The sequence below is a fragment of the Ursus arctos genome, unplaced genomic scaffold (genome assembly GCF_023065955.2).
Source record: "Ursus arctos isolate Adak ecotype North America unplaced genomic scaffold, UrsArc2.0 scaffold_3, whole genome shotgun sequence".
Taxonomy (NCBI): domain Eukaryota; kingdom Metazoa; phylum Chordata; class Mammalia; order Carnivora; family Ursidae; genus Ursus; species Ursus arctos.
This window is the reverse complement of record NW_026622985.1, coordinates 83,318,074-83,339,646: the sequence shown is the minus strand read 5'-3', so window position 1 is coordinate 83,339,646 and position 21,573 is coordinate 83,318,074. Positions and strand designations below refer to the sequence as shown.

Here is a 21,573-nt window from a genome sequence, read left to right as displayed (position 1 = left end):
GCCACGAAGGCATCTAGAGCACTGCAAAGCTGTACTTATTATTTATTCCCACACACATTGCCTATTAACAGACACAAGTTAAATGACCTTCTCAATTAAATTGTATCATTCATATTCTCACAAGAAGTCCACATACGAATGACTTAAACCAGCTTTTAATCAAACTTCGCTTTTTAAGACTAAATAAAAGCACACTACATAAATTTTTAAATAATTCTCATGGTGATCATGAGTCAAGAGCTTGGTGAGCCTAAGTCTACATGCATGTCTACATATAGTTAGATATGTATCTCTTTTGCTCTTTCTTATATACACATACACAGAGGGAAATGCACGTTTTACATGAATGCTACAAGAGGAAAATAGCAGTCATCACCTCTCCTTGCCCTGATCCAGTTCAACACCAATTTCTAAATAGAAATTTCAATATAAGAAATGGAATATGAATGGTGAATAGGAGATAAACCATGAAGAGGGAAATGCTCCTGGTGTAGAGTGCAATTTGGGAGATTTTAAGACAAAAAAGACTGGATGAATAAAAATAGCATAGGAATGCCTGCAACAAACGAAGATGAGGAATTCTGGGAACCTGGAACAGCTCACTCTGAAACCAAAGCAATAACTAAAAAGGAAAAAAAATCATGTATTACATAATCCCATTTATCCATGTATATAAAGATTATATTTGTCTTTCTATAAAGATAATTGTTTTATTAAAGTAGGTTCCACACCCAGCGTGGAGCCCAACATGGGGCTTGAACTCACAACCCTGAGATCAACACATGAGCCGAGATTAAGAGCTGGACACTCAACTGACTGAGCTACCCAGGCACCCCAAGATCTCTAGGTACTATTACTTAGGAAAAAAATAAAAGGAAGAGAGAAACACAAAGAATGTAATAATACTATTCATAGTAGTAGTAGTAGTAGTAGTAGTAGTAGTAGTAATTGAAAAGAGAGGACTACCAGCTGAACTCAGAAGGGAAAGAGCCCTACCAAGCTCCACAAGGGGATTCCTGTGCTATGACCATTCCCTACTTAGGTTATACCTGTAAATATTCTTAAAAGGTACAGATAAAGGCAATAACTAATAATACTTCAGGGTAAAAACAATAAATGTAATTGGGGATATAAACATGCTCCTAAAAAGTGCGGCATGTATATAAAAGCAATAGATAATAAAAGCCACGAAACATACACAATCCAGAGTGTTGATCACAGACCCACACCAGTATACACAGTCACTTGGGAGCACATGAACAGTGAATACAGAAAGCCAGGAGCTGCCAAATACAAACTGGCCCAAGATGGGAGGAAAATGCAATGGCTTACCCACAAACACATCACTTGTTTTGCGATGTGCTATAATCAAATGTCGGTAGCAAGTAAGTTTCCTTAAGTTAACCAAGAAAGAATCAAGGCGTGAAAAAGTGACAAGCCCTGGGCCAGCTCTGCCCCCTGCAGCCTGCCAGTTCATTTTCATGCTGACTTGCAACTGCCCCTGGGACAAGAGCCCCTGGGCCTTATGTGAGCTGCCAACGACTCCAAATGGAAAAGCAGCCTCACAAAATGACCAGTGTGTCCCCAAGGAGGAAAAACAACAACAAATTCATTTACACTTATGCTCTAAAATGGATTTTAACTCGGGTCTCTAACAGAGAAAAGAGGATGCATTAACCTTTAGTGACATCGAGATCCAGAAAATGAAAAATAATTTGGTAAGCCACTGGCCCATCATGTAGCCTTATCCCTTAAGGTAATTAAATCCAGCTGAGATATTTAAGCTTAAAAACCACCCACTGCACAACCACACTCAATTTGTTTGTAGGAATTTGCATGAAGATTTTTAACCCAAACAGTTCATGTTCAAAATACAAAATTAGAGGATAATGTCAACTTTCAAAGCCACTTTTTTTTTTTAATGTAGGTAAAGCACTTACCACAGTGCCTGGCACATAGTGAGTGCTCACTGAAATTAGATTTTGAACAGAATCTATTTAGTCTGTGGATAAAGAAACCTCACAAGGTGTTACTAACATTTCTAATGCTACATTTTCAGTAAAGTGTTGTTTGTTCATAGAACCATTATAACCATTTAGATGTAAAACTTTCTAATATGTTTTCTGGACCCAAAATACAAGTACAATTAATTTATATAATCAAGAGTAGTCTCAGAATTTCAAAGACTTGAAAACCTTATCACGAGAAGACAGCACAGTCTTCTTTTTATATGAAAATACAGTGCTCTAACTTTCTGGCCTTCATTTATTAAAAGCTGTAATTATGAAAGCTAGGTCATTGTACTCCCCTACTCTAATCTTACTAAGTGGTACTAAAACAGATTTTAAGAAAATAGTTGTCAGAAGAAGACATACAGATGGCCAACAGACACATGAAAAGATGCTCAATGTCACTCATCATCAGGGAATACAAATCAAAACCACAATGAGGTATCATCTCACACCAGTCAGAATGGCTAAAATTATCAACTCAGGAAATGACAGATGTTGGTGAGGATTCGGAAAAGGGGAACCCTCTTACACTGTTGGGGGGAAGCAAAGTGGTACAGCCATTCTGGAAAACAGTATGGAGGTTCCACAAAAAGTTGAAAATAGAGCTACCCTAAAACTCAGCAATTGCACTACTAGGTATTTATCCAAAGGATACAAAAACAGTGATTTGAAGGGGGCACCTGCACCCAAATGTTTATAGCAGAAATGTCCACAATTGCCAAAACATGGAAAGAGCCGAGATGTCCATTGACAGATGAATGGATAAAGAAGATATGGTGTATATATACTATGGAATATTACTCAGCCATCGAAAGAATGAAATCTTGCCATTTGCAATGACATGGGAGGAACGAGAGGGTATTATGCTAAGCAAAATAAGTCAGAGAGAGACAAATACCATATGATTTCACACATGTGGAATTTATGAAACAAAACAGATGAAGATAGGGGAAGGGAAGGAAAAATAAAATAAGATAAAAACAGAGAGGGAGGCAAACCAGAAAAAGATACTCTTAACTACAGGGAACACACTGAGGGTTGCTGGAGTGGAGGTGGGTAGGGAATGGGGTAACTGGGTGATGGACACTGAGGAGGGCACTTGATGTAATGAGCACTGGGTGTTTCATGCAACTGATGAATCACTAAATTCTACCCCTGAAACTAATAATATGCTATGTTAACTAAATTGAATTTAAATAAAAATTTTTAAAAAGAGTGGCACCAATATGCTACGACATGGGAACATTCTGCTAAGTGAAATAAGCCAGACACAAAAGTACGTATATTGTATGATTCCACTTACAGGATGTACCTAGAATAGGCAAATTCACAGAGACAGAAAGTAGAATAGTGGTTTCTGGAAGCTGGGGGCAGGCAAGAAAATGGGAGTTACTGTTTCATGGGTACAGAGTTGCAGTTTGGGAAGATGAAAAAGTTCTGGAGATAGATGGTAGTGATGGCTGCACAATATAAACGTACTTAATGCCACTGCATTGTACACATCAAAATGTTTAAAATGGGGCTCCTGGCCAGCTCAGTCAGCGCAGCACGCGACTCTCGATGTTGGGCTTGTGAGTTCCAGCCCCACACTGGGTGCAGAGATTGCTTAAAAAAATAAAATCCTTAAAAAAATAGAATAGCTGTCAGGGTAACATGATCTCTAGAGCATCAGTTTATAGAAACTGGACAGTTATCTGATTTCAAGCAGCTTATACCACAAAGCTTACACATAAGCAAAACTTGGTGAGGCAGAAAACAGTCAACCCAACCAACCACCACTGATGGTCGCATTGTTGTGTGTTTGGGGGAGGGGGAAACAGGGGGAGAAAGGACCTGGTTTCCAGGCATTTACTAACACTTAGGCTTTATTAGAAATCATTAAATATCCTTGGGGCACCTGGCTGGCTCAGTCGGTAGAGCATGCAATTCGATCTCAGGGTTCTAAGTTCAAGCCCCACATTGGGCATAGAGATTACTTAAAGTCTTAAAAAAAAAAGAAAAATCATTAAATATCCACCCACATTTAGATATACATAACTGCTGGTAAAAATACAACTAACAAGTTGTTGTGTTTTTTTTAATGCGGTCATTTTATGATTCATTTCAGTATTTTCCAAATTTAATATCTACAGAGCACTTTTTAAATACCACTGATGAAACATTAACAAGAACTCAAGAGATGCAGTTGGATTAAAGTAGACAGCAACAAAATGGTCTAAAATGGTCTCAGAGGTGAGCTGCTATTAAAGTGGGTTTTTAAGTGTGACATACGACATCAAATATATATTATTACACAACAAGACATATCAGATGAAAAATCAAATAGACAACAATAGAGCAGTTTATTGGTAAACGCTGTCTCTACCTCTATCACAGAAGAATAACACACATTCATGCCCCGAATGATCTCTAGTATGACCTTCTAGAATTCTCAGATAGGCCAAATCATCTCTTAAAGGTAGATTAGTATATAATGAGCCAATTAAATGATTTGGAAGTCTTCTTACACATATTTTTCTAAAATAAAATTAGGGGGGTGAGGGAAATACTACAGGCAGGTAATGTTTTCATACAACTCCTATTACCACCCAATTGAATTTTAGTATTCTACTCACCACAGCTGGAAACTGCTTAGATAACAGAACTCCATTCTAGACTTGAAAACCATTTCCTTTACGATTATGAAAATAAGCTAGCATTTACAAAATGTTTTAATACATGATACTGGACAGGACAGCATGCTTTGCTACTAGAAAACTATCTGTTGAAGAAAATGGAAATACCTAAAAATGTTTCCAAAACTATGTGAAAGGTACAGTTAAAATGCACATAATCAGAAATTGTCTGGTATTTCAAAAAAGTTTACCTTGAGCTGAGAGCTAAGTTTACAACAAAGGCCATCTTTGTGATTATGAACTATAGTGCCCTTAAATTTTCTTTCCCAAATGTCTATTTCTCAATTTCATTCTAGTTTAAAGTATGAAAATTATTATTTCACAGCTAAGTGTCTGTCTTCTGCTAATCTCACTCAAGTTGATTAGGTAAAAAGATCTAGTTTTGTGCTTTAACATGAACTAATGGAAATGTTTTGGAGGAATACCAAAGTTGGCATTCTCAACAGCTGTTTCACTGAAGAGATAGTAGAAAAGAAACTACTGATCTTTTATTTTTTTTTATTATTATTATTATTATTATTATTATTATTATTATTATTATTATTATTATTTTAGCTGGGGGACGGGAGAGACACCATGATAATTGACATTAGCAACCTTTTCTAGCTAAACCATCTGCTAGCTAAGGAAAATGCTTACTTTGGCAATCACATTCCCCTAAAGAAAGCAAATGTGTTGCCACCGTTGGGTCCAAAACAAATATTTCCTTCAGGACTCCAATAATTACATGGTTCCAAAATGCTTTATCACTTTTCAATAGGTCTGTATGTCTCCCTAAAGGAAGTGTTTTCCTAGGGAGACGACATAACCATTCTAAAAATGTTGCCTTGGCTCAACTTACAGATGCAGTAACAGTAAAAAGATATGAAATTAGGCTATTCCAGAGCACGGATACCATCTCCCTTCCTATACATAAGTAAGACAACATAAGTCAAACTTTTGGAACAGTCTCAACTAAGAATACCAGAAATCTTTGGCTATGAACAAAAGAAGCGGGCCTTGGAATCTGACATTGACTTAGTGCCCAGGTCACTAGGCAGCTGCCACCCGAGCCCCCAAACTGCTAGAAGGCAACCTCTGGTGGCTTCAGGTCCTGTTCCTCAAGACAGTCCCCCACCCAGAAATGTCCATATTCAGGCTCAGGGAGTCCTAGATGGACATAAGAAGTCTCCCTCTGATCGCAGAATGAGCCATACCCACCTTTACACACGCACTGAAGATGTTTATCACCAAGAATCCCAGATCCATCACTTACCACACATTTCCATTTTGGTACACCACATTGCCCAAAGCAGAAATTTGGCTATCAGACAGGAATTTCTAAAAAACCAAAAACCAACAAAACAAAACAAAACACCCTAACAACTAAACGCAGCTTTAAACCCTCCCCAAAACAAAAACACAGTATCTTTCATGTATTAGTTTGAAACCTGAACCATCGGAAACTGTTTTTACAAATAAAAAATGACCCAATATTGGTTGTTTCATATGATTCAATCTATTAGTTTTAGGAAATCTAAAAGCTTTCATGCATCGAGGACATTACAGTGCTGTCTGTAGAACACTGTGGCCTTTATAATAGAACCCTATGTATTTGACCGCATCACAAATCTAGGAAAAATTTAACGAGTGTTTTACACACACACACAAACATAAAACCAAAAACATGTGACACCAAAGGATTTTGTTGAACAAAATCCTGTTAAATATACACTTAGAGCAACCTCCACTCGACCTGTGTTTAAAACAGGACACCAGCCCCCACAGGGGACATGCACAGAGGGTGGTTTAGACTGCTCTTCATACAAAATGGCTGGGGGAAAGGGGAGGAGAGGAAAGTTGGGAGGCAGAGTGTGGCGCATACATAGCAGAATGCAGGAATCCATTCAAGGCCCAGGGCTAGAGTAGAGGTTTAGGGGAGTCTTGGGGGATCTACAGGAAAAACAGAATCCCTGATCCCAGCTTTCCTGGAGAAGATGTGCCTCCCTACAGTTCTGTTTTGCCACTGACTGCAGGCCTCCGGGCTACTGACAGCTTGGAACTTAGGACAGGCTTCCCAAGAAAGCTTCATCACGGGCCGGGGCCAAGGCCAAGAGCCTGGAGCAAGAACACTTTTTTCCACCCTAATGCCTCAGCCTGCTGCCAATCCACAGTGGCAATCAAAATCAGGCAATCAAAAATGCCCATTCTTAGAGTCAGTCTGCTAAGAGAATATTGATCAGCCCCATTCAGGTGCCCCTGCTCCCTCTGGAAACCCAATACCTATAATGCAGACTCAGCATGCTCTCACCATTAAAAACAGGATGCTGTCTACTTCCATTCTCCTTTCATTACTGCCAGCGTTATTACATGTTTTTATTTAATAAACCTTCATCAGTTCAAATGAAGGGCTGTTATTAGTTGTGCTAACAACCAAATGATAATGCTCCAGAGAGGTATCAGTGCTTGTTGGTGCATTAGCAAAGAGAGGAGAAGGGCTGAGGTCAAGCGTGTGTCAATGTAAATGAGGCGATATTAGGTAGTAAAGGCTTAATGCAATAGACTGCCGGGGAGCTAATGGAATTTACAGGATAAAGCAAATGAGATGAAGTTATTGATAAGTGAATAAACGCAGGGGGGCCTGCAAGATAAAGCGCTGTCAAAGAAAAGCCCCTTTCCTTGTGAATTTCTTCTTCAAAGTATCTTTCAATCTATCTTAGAAAACAAAACTCACGAGAGATCAAATGTGACTGCAGGTTTCAACACGGAGCTCAACCCACCACTGCTGTGAGACACAGGCTTGTTCGGAGAGCATACCGTTTACCGAAGCTATTCTTAAGTCTTCTGGGGGCCTTCCCCCTCTTTTTTGGTTTTGGTTTTTTCCTACACATCAGGGCGTTCCACCACAAATAATTCCTGTAACTTAAGCAAAAATCTTTGGTTTTATCCTCTTGGAAAGTAGGAGTGGCAGGTCTTGTAAGATATTCCATCAGTCCAAGCCTCACAGAAGGGCAGTATCTGAGAAATGAAATACTGTACTTACTATGTAAGAGACCTTCAAAGGCTGTCAGGACTGGGGTCCCACCCTAACTTCACAGGTTTAAAAAAAAGGCCCAGAAATGTTTCTTAACCTTTGTTTTTCTTCCAAATTATAAAAATACATGATCAAGAAAACGTGAAAACCACAAAATCACAAAGGAAAAAAATGGTCCACATTCCCACTAATCAGGTAAAATGTATTTTAACCTGATTCCTTCCAACTGTTTTTCCACACAAAGTTTTTAAAAAGTATTGTTATTTTTAAATATGCTTTTTCCATTTGGCCATATATTGGAAACATCTGCCCATTACCCGATACATTTTTAGCATTCATACCCATAAAATGAATATTCCACAAATGACTTAAACCATTTCCCCATACAAAGTAATTGCTATTCTTTTATTTTCACATATCTTCCTGTGAGAAAAAATATATACAATGATAATTATCATATAATTAAAATTCTTAACTCTTTCCTTAACATTCTAGAAGTAGAATTCCAAGTCCAAAATAATGCACATAAATTTAGGGCCTCTAATACATATTGCCAAATTAAGGGCCTTATTTGTTCTAAATGGACTTATAACAGATCAGTTCATAATTACTTCCTGATGAAATTAAACTATACCTAGCACCTAAGAGACAGTTAAGAATTTTAATTGCTTATGGAAAAAATCACACACACATATACACACACACACAAATCCTTCATTGTTCCTAATCTTATGGTCCCTATGGTCCCTCTACTTCTCAATTCCCATCAGTGCTCCATAAAGACGGCATTAAGTCCTAGGTTTCTATTCCAAAATATAAGAGAAAAGACCACTAAGGAAAGATATCCTCATTTGATAAGTGTCCCAAAGTCACTTCTTATCATCTTATTTGTTATTCTGGGACAAGAAATAGTTACGGAGTTGGTAAAGGAGGTCTCTGGCAGTCAATGCAGGCTCACACTTAAATCAAAATAATTACGCCCACTCTCCAAGACCCCCAAATCCATTAGAAATGCTCAGCACTTACGCAGCTCTTAACTAATATTAGCTATTAAAATTCCACAAAGGAATGTGAGAGGAATATGGCTTTTTGCATCTTCAGAGCTAGGAACAAGTCATTAATATTGGGATGAATCAAAGAGAAGACAGACTCCAACAAACGCCTCCTATCTTGCCAAGCCAAGCAAAAGCTACTGATCCGCCGGCTCCGATCACCGTCAAGTTGACATAGAGTGCTCCCATCAACAAGGTGCGTCGTCACCTGCAGCAATTTATACATACGTAGGGTCCCCATCTGGCCACAGACTGACCAATCAGAAGCAAGTCCATATGTGAGTCTGAAATCCAGACTATGACGGAGGAGGTCAGCAAAGGACTTGTGTGTTATTCTTGCCTGAGTTTATTCCTCCTACAGACTAAAGTGTATAATGTGCGTGCGCACACAGGTAATCTGATTAAAACAACAGGTATGCATTAGTGATGGGAGCTCCAGGAGAGAAAGGCTGCTCAGTATAAACAAGTCTCAGATGACTGCTTTTTCTCTTACCTGGCACTGTGTGAGAGTAATGAGACTTAGACTTTTTTAAATTTGTATATTGCCTTATGTTTTTACAAAGCACTGTACCCTTACAAAATTTCATTTTTATTCTCACAGCCATTCTATAATCTAGACAGGCTATGTGTAAATCCATCCTACAAAACAGGGAGAGAAAGTGATTTGTCTAAGCTCACAGAACTGGTGAGATGTTGAGTCAGGGCTAGAATTAAGAACGTCTGGCTTCTAAATCCATATTGTTTGCACTGTACCACAATGTACCTAGCCCTGACTTGCCAATAAGTCCATTTGTGCCCCAATTTCAACCCATGAAATCCCAGCGATGTCAGATAAGAAACCACAGTAAGAATGCAGGAATTAGAGCACCAAGGAGAGCCCTCGAGAGTTCAAGTCAGCCCAAACATGGAAAGCATCTGATTTAACCATTCAACAACGTTCCCATTTACCAAATCATCATGCCATAATACCGGAGTAAGGGCCAAACACTCGTCAGTTCTATCCAAAATCCGCAACGGAGGATGGCAACAGAACAACGTCAAACTACAACATGTCTACATAAATCTGAGTATCAACCTCGGTGTGATGTTTGTCGTATGCAAATACGTTGTTTCTAACTCCTTAGTGTTGGTGTTAGATGAAGTTAAGGACAATTAGTTTTACTCTGTTGAATAGCACAGACAGGATATACCCTAAATCTATGGCTTCAAACTTATCTGTACATTGGAATCACCTGGAGAATGTCAAATTACTGAAGTTAGTGTCCCACCACCACAGATTTCAATGTCATCAGTGTAGGGTGTGACCTGGGCTTTAGAATTCTTGAAGGAGTCCCTAATGCACACAGTTTAGGAATCACTGACCTACAGCCAAGCGAGCCAATTGAAAATTGCTGAACCTTATGAGGTTGAGTGCAATCTAACAGAATTTCTATGTGTTTTAAAATAAAACAGGCAAAGAAGAACAGATAAAAGAGCAAACTAAAAGGGAAAGAAAGCTATTACCATAACCTGGTGCCTATCGGCGTGGCTTTTAGAAACTCTAGCCTTCAAAAACAAATATAAATAAAAAGAGCATTGAACACCAAAAAAATAGTTTACAAGCCCTGTACTTTTACTCTCCAGGAGAAAAATGAAGCTGCCACACTTAAGGCCACTCATTTAATTTTAGACAAACACCAAGGTTTCTCATTTAATAACTTTATTTTCAGCTCTTCCTAAACCTTTTTGAAAAGATTGGATATAGGTGTTTGAGGAATGAAGGGTGGTCTCAAAGCAGCTAGAGCTGACCACCTTATTTAAACAGCCAACCATAACAACCCACCCCATTCCCAATATTCCTGGTCTCCATTTCTTGTCATGCTCATCACAATACGAGACACTACTTGTTCATCCGTGTCTCCTTATTAGCATGGAAGCTCCTTCTAGGTTAAGGCCACATTCAGATACGTATACCAACAATGCAGGTGATCAACAATGGCATCATCCCATTCTTTGTAAGTCTATCAAAACATGTGCCCAACTCTTTGCTGTTATTAGTATAGAATATTGGCACTGGTCTTTCAAATCAATATACTACACGAGAAACAGATGTACTTAATGGTGGCTATTTCACTATTGATCACGGATATATTTTTATCATGTGTAGAGAAATCTATATGGAATATTGAAACATTTTTGCAGTCACTTACCACTTTCAGGTTAAGTCCAATAAGTTCACTAGAATGTTCCAGCTCTCGATATTTATAGAGCTTTCACCTCAATACCATTTCCACAGTCATAATGAGAAAAAACAGTCCTGTGAGATCTCAGAAACTCTCAGGCCAGATGAAAAGGATGTGCACTTTGGCCCCCTTTCTCTTTCTTGTACATTAATCATATGATAGTAGATGCATGATCACCCTTTCCCTGCCCACAGTCTGAGAAAAGAATTCGTCTATTTGCTAATGACACAGTTTTAATGGCAGCAAAAGGAACAATCTCACTGCTCCACTCCTACACACTCAGAGAAAGAATAGCTTAACATCAACGACTTTATAACACTCAAATCAACATTATTGATAGTTTACTGATGAACTGCATTGCTTATAATTAGACAGTAGGTACCCTATGAACATATGCTTAAAGTAGGCCAAAAAGGTGATGGACAAAGAATCTGAAAATTGGTCCATGTCTAATCCCAAATATATGGCAAAGAACTTTGGGGTCCTGATCACCTTCTGTGCATGTGTTAGATCAGACTAGACGTGTTTTTGGAGAAAAATCATATCTCTGCCTACAGGAACTCCTTTATACAAAGTGTGGGGTAGTCCTTCATTCAGATAGATGTCCATTTGAGGGAAGAAGGAATCAAAAATGCTTAACCTAGCCAGCCCTACTTCAACTCTACCAGCTCAAAACAAGTCCACCTCTGACCAGTTTTCGAAATAACATGGGAGCAATCACCATATCCTTCTTACAGTATCAGCTCAAGTAATCAATTCATTATAAACAACATTTCTAAGCACTTACTGTATGTACTGTGCAGACTTTACATAAATAGCTTAGTATCTCATTTAATCCCTTCAACAACCCTTGGGAGTACACGTAATTCTCAACTCCGACTTTCGGCAAATCAAATTGAATAATTAGCCCCAAGTCATCCAGCTAGTAAAAGTCAAAGCCAGGATTCAAGCATAGGTCCATCTGACCCACACTAAGACCCATGCTGACCTTCACGACCTTGATTGTTATCCAACAAACGCAAAGGATCTTGTGAGCTGAAAATACTACAAATATATTTTTATTATAGGAACTTAGAAAACTATGAAACTAAGAAGCTGCCTTAGTCCCTCTATGCGAGATGTGGCCACATTTTCACCGTGTAAGTGATGTATTTCCACCATACCATTCTCTCAAGGCATCTCAGGAGTCTCTGGGAAGAAGGCAACTACATAAACACTAGTTATTATTATTATAATAATCCTTACCTCACTATACAGCTAAGACTTTTTAAAAATATATAAATAAATGATTAAGAGATACTCAAAATCTCTACCATCTCAGGAAGACTTAGAAATGAACAAATTTGGCGACAGGCCCTATGACTGTCAGCTAAAGTGCTTCAAAACTGCTCGCACTGGCTTAGTTTCCACTGATTGAATGCAATTACGAATGGACTTCTATGGGTTGATAAATCAGAACCTGTGTAAGTGGTTTTCAAAGCTCATCTGTGCAGTCTTAGTCTGATGCAGACTTCCATATAAATTTTCCTTTAAAAAAGTTCATAAAAATATTAACTATCATAAAATACCTTCCTGGTTAGCTCATGCCACTGGGAAGAAGCTGCTATTCTTATATTAATAATTCTTCCCAGAATTAATCAGTCATTGTACATTAGAACCAGCAGCTGGAGTGTTTTGAGTGATAATGAAACCTGTAACAAGGCATCTTCAGCCGTCTTTTCAAGACAATAAGGGAATTAAAATTTCAATTTAAATGCAGAGGTTTGAAACACGCTTCACTGGCAAAATTACTTCAATTAATGTGAGTGGAATACAAAGGACAGACTGCAGAAATGTGATGCAGCAACCAGAAATTATGTCATTAATGTGCTTGCATCAACCCAGCACAATGACTGCAAAGGTCTAATTTAAACCGTACATATCACAAAGCTACAGGCTACAATATTAATCAAGTCTCTGATTTCAACGTGATGGATACAGGCTTCTTGTTGGACCACTTTTAGCTTTTCATAAGCTAACAGCAGCTGTTTACCTTGAAGAAGGAAACAAAAGGCCATGCCTATTTGCAGACATTCCCTGTCATGACAATTTAATTATTTTATGCAATACTCAGGTTATCATATCAAAAGAAGAAATAAATATCCCATCTAGAAGCCAAGTCTATAGCTATCAGACCAGTGTGAGGGTAAAGCAGGAACTGCAGGAGCTGACAAGAGCCATGGGTCACCACTGATTTATTTACTCTGCATTTATGAACCTGAGTAGGGATTAAATTACTGGCCATCTGCACCTGCCTTACAATAGAAATGCAAAATCTTTTGATAAACAAATCCAAGGAAATCGGAGAGTTTTGAAAGACTGGAGTTTTTGTCTTCACTTTGCTCTGATGTCTTTTAGCAAAGATTTTTCATTTGGACCCTTGAGATGCCTTAAGTAGATTTTACTTCTAATAGCACATAACCATGGGGAAAGGAAATATGATTATTTTTTCATAGGAAGTCCAGTGAAGGAGCAATTATAGACCTTACTATTCACTCATATACAAAGGGCCAAATTGAAGGAAATTTCCAACCTTTTAAGCACACATTAAATCCTACCTTCAGGAAATCGTCATTGTATATTAGGATATGTCAACTCCTCAGACCATGCAAAGCAATCACCTCGTCTGGAAAACAGGGATCATATCAGAAACCTCTCTCACAGGGTTATTACAAGAATTAAATGTGTTAACAAGTGTAACAGACTTAAAATAGTAGCAGAACATAATGAAAACTCAAGACATATTAGCTGTTATTATAATTATTGTTTGTTGTTCATTTAAATACTGCAAAAAGGAAAGGTTGGAAACTAGAGACACTTGCCATTAAAACAAACACTGAAACCAGAGAAAAATCAGACCAGAGCCACTAGAGAGGAAACACCCTATCCTCTGTTTAGTGATCTTAAAGTCTTTCCCATAGTTAACCCATTTGGCTAATGATCAGTGAACCCTGACTAGATAAGGCGCACTACGCTAAGAACAGGGCAGATAAAAATAAATAAGATAGAGCCCTTGCCCTCAATGACCTACCATTCAAACAAAAGCAACTGTATTACAAGGAAGTACATGCAGCTTATGGAAACAAACAAACAAAAAAAGCACCTACTCAGGCTAAATACTCTTACCACAATAAAAACAATACCTCTTTTTTTTTTTTTTTTTAAAGAGAAAAGCATCTAATCACCTGGGACATTCAGAGAGCTAATGAAATTTGAGCCAAGCCTTAAAGAATAAATCATCATTTTCCAGGCAGACAGCATTGGGATTAGGTTCAGGGAAATGCGATCAATTAAACAACATCTATCACATCCCTACATCAACAACAAAGAACTAGAAGTTGTTACTAATAAAAAGCCACTGCTTTAAAAAATACGATAGCCAGAAATAAGATATATTTAATACCTCTAAGCAATAACTTACTAAGCATTATTATTTAGAACATAAATGAAGACATCAATAAATGAGACCCATTCACTGAAAAGATTCAATACTACACAGATGAAATTCTTATACTAAATCAATCTCATGACACTTTTTGAGGAACGTGACAAGCTGATACTCAAATTCATATGGAAGAGTGACGGGCCAAGAATAGCACAGATAATTCTGAAAAGCAAAATGAGGTGATGTCTCCACCTGCTATCATCAAGATATATCATAAAATAATAGTAATTAAAACAGCATGGTTTCAGTGTTGATACAGACAAGACCAATTGAACAAACGAAGAGCTCAGGGACAGACCCATACATACACGAAAACTTCGTATGTGACCAAGATGGCATTAGAAGTCAGGAGGAAATAAATTCAGCAAATGGTCTGAGCCACGTGGCTATTCATACAGAAGATATAATTAGATCCCTAGTTCATATCATATATGGAAACAGATTCCAAACAGATTAAAGAACACAGTAGATTCTCTATGACACTGGGATAGAAAAAAAATTTCTTGAAATATAAATTGGATATGGGGGGGGCGCCTGGGTAGCGCAGTCGTTAAAGCGTCTGCCTTCGGCTCAGGGCGTGATCCCGGCGTACCGGGATCGAGTCCCACATCAGGCTCCTCCGCTGTGAGCCTGCTTCTTCCTCTCCCACTCCCCCTGCTGTGTTCCCTCTCTCGCTGGCTGTCTCTCTGTCACATAAATAAATAAAATCTTTAAAAAAATAAAAAATAAAAAATAAATTGGATATGGGGCACCTGGATGGCTCAGTCAGTTAAGCATCTGACTCTTGATTTCTGCTCGTCATGATCTCAGGGTTGTGAGATCAGGCCCCGGGGTGGGCTCCACACTGGGCATGGAGCCTGCTTAAGATTCTCTCTCCCTCTCCCTCAACCCCTCCTCCATCCATTCATGCTCTCTCTCTCTCTCAAAAAAATGAAGACTACTGAAAATAAAATTAAATGGTTATTTCTTTTAAAAAATGGATAAAGGAAAAAAACTGTATGGCATTTAATTTTAATACTTCTTTGTAACAAAGGGCTTCATAAACAAAGTAAAAAGATACACCACCAACTAGGAGAAGATATTTCAAATACATCTGACAAAAGATTAGTATCCAGAATATATAAACAACAACAAATGGGGGGGGGAAAGGAACTTCTGGGAAACGTAGCTCATACACTCACCTCTTTCTGGAGGTAACTGCTCTTCTTTCCCACCCCATTCCCCAGACCCCCACTCCCCTAACCACGTAATTTTAGTTAGAATTGACAATCATAGTACTCAAGCTGGCCCAACCTACACCCTACTTCCCATATTTTTTAATTAAAAAATTTTCCTCCGGGGGCGCCTGGGTGGCACAGCGGTTAAGCGTCTGCCTTCGGCTTAGGGCGTGATCCCGGCGATCTGGGATTGAGCCCCACATCAGGCTCTTCTTCTGGGAGCCTGCTTCTTCCTCTCCCACTCCCCCTGCTTGTGTTCCCTCTCTCGCTGGCTGTCTCTATCTCTATCGAATAAATAAATTAAAAAAAAAAATTTTTTTTTTAATTTTTCCTCTGAAAGCTGGGAAGATGAAGGCTACAGCCCACACCCCTTCTTCTCTCCCAAACCCCCAAACCCCACCCACATGTGGAGGAAACAGTCTACAGGAGAACACTGAAGACAACAGGCAAAAGGAACATATAGGTGGCATCCCACATATACTCCTGTCCTTTCAGCTGACTGCTTAAGTGAACTGCTTACAGTTCACTCCTATCAGACAACCAGGTTTTAATATATGATAGAATATCATAGCATATCTCACGTCTTGGTTACCAAATTTCCTTAAAAGCTTCTTATGAAGGACTTATGGCAAAATTCTTCTTGAAAATCTCAACTGGAACCACTTGGAGGATTTACCCTGCTTCTCCCACCAAGTCCTCTCAGTGTTTTTTCCAGTATTACAGCCAATCTAACTTGGTGAAACAAAGACAAGACATTTCCATCCTTGTGGAAACAAGACTCCAAACGCAGTCATCTGCTACTGAGGGCCTCTGTAGTCCCCAGACATCTCTGAATCAGATGGCAGTGGGGGTGCCACAGGCCCTGAGAAAATGAGTCTCAATAAGTAACGAGATGTATATTATTTTTTATTCGTCTTCTTGACACTCAGCCACATGCACCAACAGTTGCAACATTCTCTGAATTTTCATTTCTAATTCAAAAAGTAACAGAATGGGGGCTGCCCGCTGCCTCAGTTGGTAGAGCATGTGTCTCTTGATCTCAGGGCTTTGAGTTCAAGCACCATGCTGGGTGTACAGCTTACGTTAAAAAAAAAAAAAAAGGGTAACAGAATGGACTCCGAGACTAAAGGCCAGGGTGTGGAGTACTCTGGCTTAACAAAGTCCCTTCCAGAATTACTGCTCCAGAATTATTTTCTTTCTCCTCAATTTAAACGGGGGGGGGGGGGGGGGAAGCCCTCACGTAACAATCTCTTCAAAGAATTTGTGGAACATCAAGTTTGTCAATCTCCTAAAGCTGTCTCTCATGCAGATTTCATTCTTTAAAATGGGATTCACTGGGGGGGCCCTGGCTGGCTCAGTCAGTGGAGCACAGGACTCTTGATTTCAAGGTTGTGAGTTCAAGCCCCACGTTGGGCATGGAGCCTCCTTAAAAAGAAAAATCAGTAAAAAAATAAAAAATAAAATAAAATGGGATTCATTAGTCATCTTCCTCTGAGATTCACACACCACTCATGACCATGCCAACATAATTTAGGTACCGGTTTTGGGGTTTTTTTACCATTATAGGACTTGCCATTGTTCCAAAGGCAGACAATACATAAATAATCGCCTACCATTTCAAACACTGGAATTAGGAAGAGAACGAGTCAGCCTCCACCAGCAAGGGCAGTTTGTAATGTGCGCCATGAAAGGCAGCATTCAGGGAACAAGGGCGAGGGGCTGTTCTCTCACCAGCATGTCGGTGGCACTGAGATAGTGCTTGCTCGCCATGCACTGTTCCAGCTTTTGAGGCACTTGCTTGATGTTCTCAATTTCATCCAGCAGGTTCAGGACATGCTTATGTTCAATGCCTTCAATCCACAATTTCCGCAGCTCATCCCTTTTGCAGTGCAACAGCATCTTGCACGAAAGCAGATTCTCTTTTACCTACAATAGAACAGATTCGACCTTAAGTCAGCCCAAAGTCTTGCCATCCTAAACCTGTAATCTTGTTAGTCGTCTTCATCAGTGTCACTAGAAGTTAACAGGCCCGAATAATCCCCCCTCCTGCTTATTCCCATGGTTGGGTCGGCTTGCAAAATTCTAATCCTGGTTCTGACACTGACTCACTTGGATGGGTCTCCACCTCTGTGTGTATTTGGCTCTCCTGAGAAATGAGAAAACTACTCCTACCCTACCTTTGAGTGAATCTAGCAAAAGTGACTTAGGACACAGAACCCTCTGAAAACGTTAAAATACCTACCCACTGATGTTAAAATATCTAAAAGAGAATGACTGATAGAGTCCATGTGATTATTCCTTGCCCGTTCTTCTCTGCATGTTTCTTCTTCAGCTGATAGGTCACTCAGACCATCCTACTTCTATAACTCAGCCGAAGTGTGGAGCCAAGGAGCTGCGCAGTCATCTCAACTGACACGAAAATAAGCCCACTTTCCAGAAAAGAGTAGACACGTCCAGAGATAATCTCAAAATAAGAGGAACTGGGACATACCAAGGACCTTTAAATATTAAATAAGACAATCTCAAACATTCTCCAGATCTGCAGTTCACTGACCAGTACGGTACAGCTCGACAAAATAGGAGGACAACGAGCAGGGAGGGGTCGTCACAACGTGAGGGGCACATTTTCATATTCATAATGAAGACTGGACGATTTTTAGAACGTGAAAAACAATCACGACCTTTCACAATTCACAGAGCTACTCTCATATACTTTAGACATTCCTTATATGTATTTTTATTTAAATTAGAATTCAGTATTTGTTTACAGTTTTTTGTTTTATTTTTGTTTTATTTATTTTTTTAGAGAGCGAGAAAGGCGGGGGGGGGGGGGTGGCAGGGGAGAGGGACAGCAAGAATCTTAAGCAGGCTCCCTGCCCAAATTGCCCAAGGTGGGGCTCGATCTCACTACCCTGAGATCATGACATGAGCCAAAATCAAGAGTAGGATGCTTAACCAACTGAGCCACCCAGGCACAACCCCACAACTTTTTTTTTTTTTTTTTTAAAGAGAGAGAGAGAGAGTAGTTAGTTTGTGTTTTGTTTTAGGTAAAAATTCTGAATACATGTCAGGTATACCATTTGATGAATTTTAGCAAATGCAAGACATCTATATAATCCAAACCATCAAATACAGGACATTTCCACCACCCTAGGAAGTCTCCCATGTTTCTGACCACTGAAAATCTGTCTTCTACAAGACTTGGGGTGGTGGTGCACATACTTACAAAATGATGCTTCTGGTGATTATGAAACTCAATTTCAACAGTTTTCCAACACACATGGAAAACACAAAGATAGAATGCTAAGATCAGAACGTTTCTTGAGAAAGCATCTAGTCTATTGCTATAACTTTAGGGCAATACCTAATCCTACTTTTAAGAAACTCTCCAATGTAAAAAGAACCCTAAATAAGGAGATTTTTGTAATCTCTCCTGATAAGCACAGTGGAATGATTACTAGCTTTTGGGGGAGTCACAGACCCCTTTGAAAATCTACTGAAGATGGTCCTAATGACCTCCACTCCTTCCTGAACTCTCAAAGTGATTAAAAAAAAATTCTCCTAAGCATATAAAGCATCTAAGAAAAGAGAACAGAGAGAAGGGAATGGCATATAAGAGAAGACAACAAAACCTTTGAAGTTGGCAAGAAGGCAGAACATGGATAGTTTAGGAGAGGACAGCAATCTGAAAGTCTTAGCATGAAGTGGGGTTTGCTAGCACTGACAAGGGGGCACCAAGAGCACTGAAGGCGGGAGTACAGGGCTCACACCTTCCATAAGGCGTATTTGGAGCCCGGACTCCTCATCAAACCACACAGATGGGAAATTCCCTCCCGCCAAACATTGGCCAAATAGGTTTATGACCTGAAGACGAGAAAGGATCCGGGCTGAGGGGAGGGTGTGAGGCACTGGGCAGCAAACACAAGAATGAAATCAAAGTGGGGATATGGAACAGGAAAATCCTCAGCCCCCATCGGCCCCTCAGCCTCCTGCTTGGGTTGCCTCTAAATATTCAGCTTGACTTTTAGCTCCCACACAGGAAATTCAGGGTTTTCCCTGGGAAAGGTGACCAGGCATAAAGACCTAGAATTAGTGACATCTGAGGTTTCACCAAGGAAACTGCTAGGTCCCTGCCCACTCATCACTAGACAAGGCCCACAACATGCTCTGAGCTCCCAATCAGCTTTGTGCTGCCTCCCTCTTACATTCAGATAGGAAACCAAGGAAAGCCTGGAATATGCAAAGTCAGGCATCAAAACAAACAAAAAGAAAAAAGTGCTTGGGGGGAGGAGGAAGTGGGACAAACCTTATGCAGGAAACAGAAATTTTTTAAAACTATAATTAACATCCCTTAGGAAAAATAGGAGAAGGCACTACATCAATGAAACAAGAATAGGATGCTATAAAAAAAAAAATTGAGAATCAAAACAACTCTTGGAAATTAAAATATGATAGAAAAAAAAAAATCCAATATAAAGGCTAGAAGCTACCCTTGAGGAAATCTCCAGAGAATAAAACAAAAACAAGAGACAGAAGATAAAAGAAAATGAGGGAATTGATCCAAGAAGTCCACTATTTGCCAAATAGGAGTTCCAGGGGAAGAAAAATGAGACAAATGGAGTGGAGGAAAATACCAATAAAATAATAAAAGAAAATGTCCCAGAAGACATGTGTTTTTAGATTGAAGAAGTACACCAAGTGTTCAAAAAATGGAGTGAGAAAAGGCCCAAGCCAGGGCACATTATCCTGACATGTGAGAACACAGGGATAAAGAGACAATCTTAAAAGCTTTCAAGGGGGGTGGGGGCGGGACAAAATCTGTACAAAGAGCTGTGAATCAGAATGCATCAGACTTTTCTCAACAGCAACACTAAAAGCTACAAGACAAAGGAATAATACAGCTTCAAAATCCTAAGAGAGAATTATTTCCCAGAAAAACTATCAATCAAGTGTGAGGGAAGAATAAAGACATTTTCAGACATATAAGCTCTCAAATACATAAATAAATAAATAAACCTTACATGCACCATATTTCAGCAAGCTAGTGAAGAACGCGCTCCATCAACAGAAGAGAAAAACAGAAGACGGGAAACACAGGATCCAGGAAAGGGGAAAACCAATGCAGGAGAAAGGCAACAGGAATATTCAATCAGTAATTGCAAGGGAAACAGCAGCAACACAATTGCAGAAGCACCAATAGTACACTGGATGGCTTAGAGGTAAATATTTACGTAGTTTTAATAAAATAAATACTACCTATTTAACCAAAAACTGGGATACAACCAGAGGGAAAGAGGCTGGGGGAAGAAGAGGAAGTGGGGTAGGGCAAAGAGTGGGAGGTGGACTTAAATCCCCATCTTCCATAGCTGGAGGCCTGTACACCATGTCTAAAACAGAAAAATCAAGAATAGTATAAGCACTTTACTAAGACTAACAGTCAGTGCCTTTGAAGTTTTGCAGTTGGGACTCAGGAAGGATGAGGTAGGGAAGTACTGGTTTTTGTCATCACTTACGATTTGACTTTTTAATTTTTAACTGAAGTATAGTTGACATGTAGTATTGGTTTCAGGTATACGACACAGTGATAGGACAATCATATACATTATAAAACACTCACCATGATTAAGTGTAGTCATCATCTGTCACCACACAAAGTTGTTACAATGTTATTGACTATATTCCCCATGCTCTACTCTTCAGCCCTACAACCTGTGTATCTCTTAACGCCCATTACTGGACTTTTTAAACATATTCTTCAAGGCTATTATTCCCAGATCCTCTTGGAAGTTCTTGGTCTCTGGGCTAGGAACTCCAGCTATTAAATCCATTCTCTCTTAAATCTCGGTTAAAATCTGTTAGAATTTGATTTCTGATATTCTACTCTTCTCGCCTTGGTTC

At 39.3% G+C, this 21,573-nt stretch overlaps 1 protein-coding gene across 1 annotated transcript in view; it reads right to left on the bottom strand.

Annotated features, from left to right (window-relative positions):
• Positions 1–21,573, bottom strand: part of EXOC4 (exocyst complex component 4) — a 722,726-nt gene that overhangs the window by 673,435 nt on the left and 27,718 nt on the right. The window contains exon 3 of the mRNA XM_026511236.4: positions 17,407–17,601. Coding sequence (XP_026367021.1) covers positions 17,407–17,601 — 195 coding nt within the window. The remainder of the gene's footprint in view (positions 1–17,406; positions 17,602–21,573) is intronic.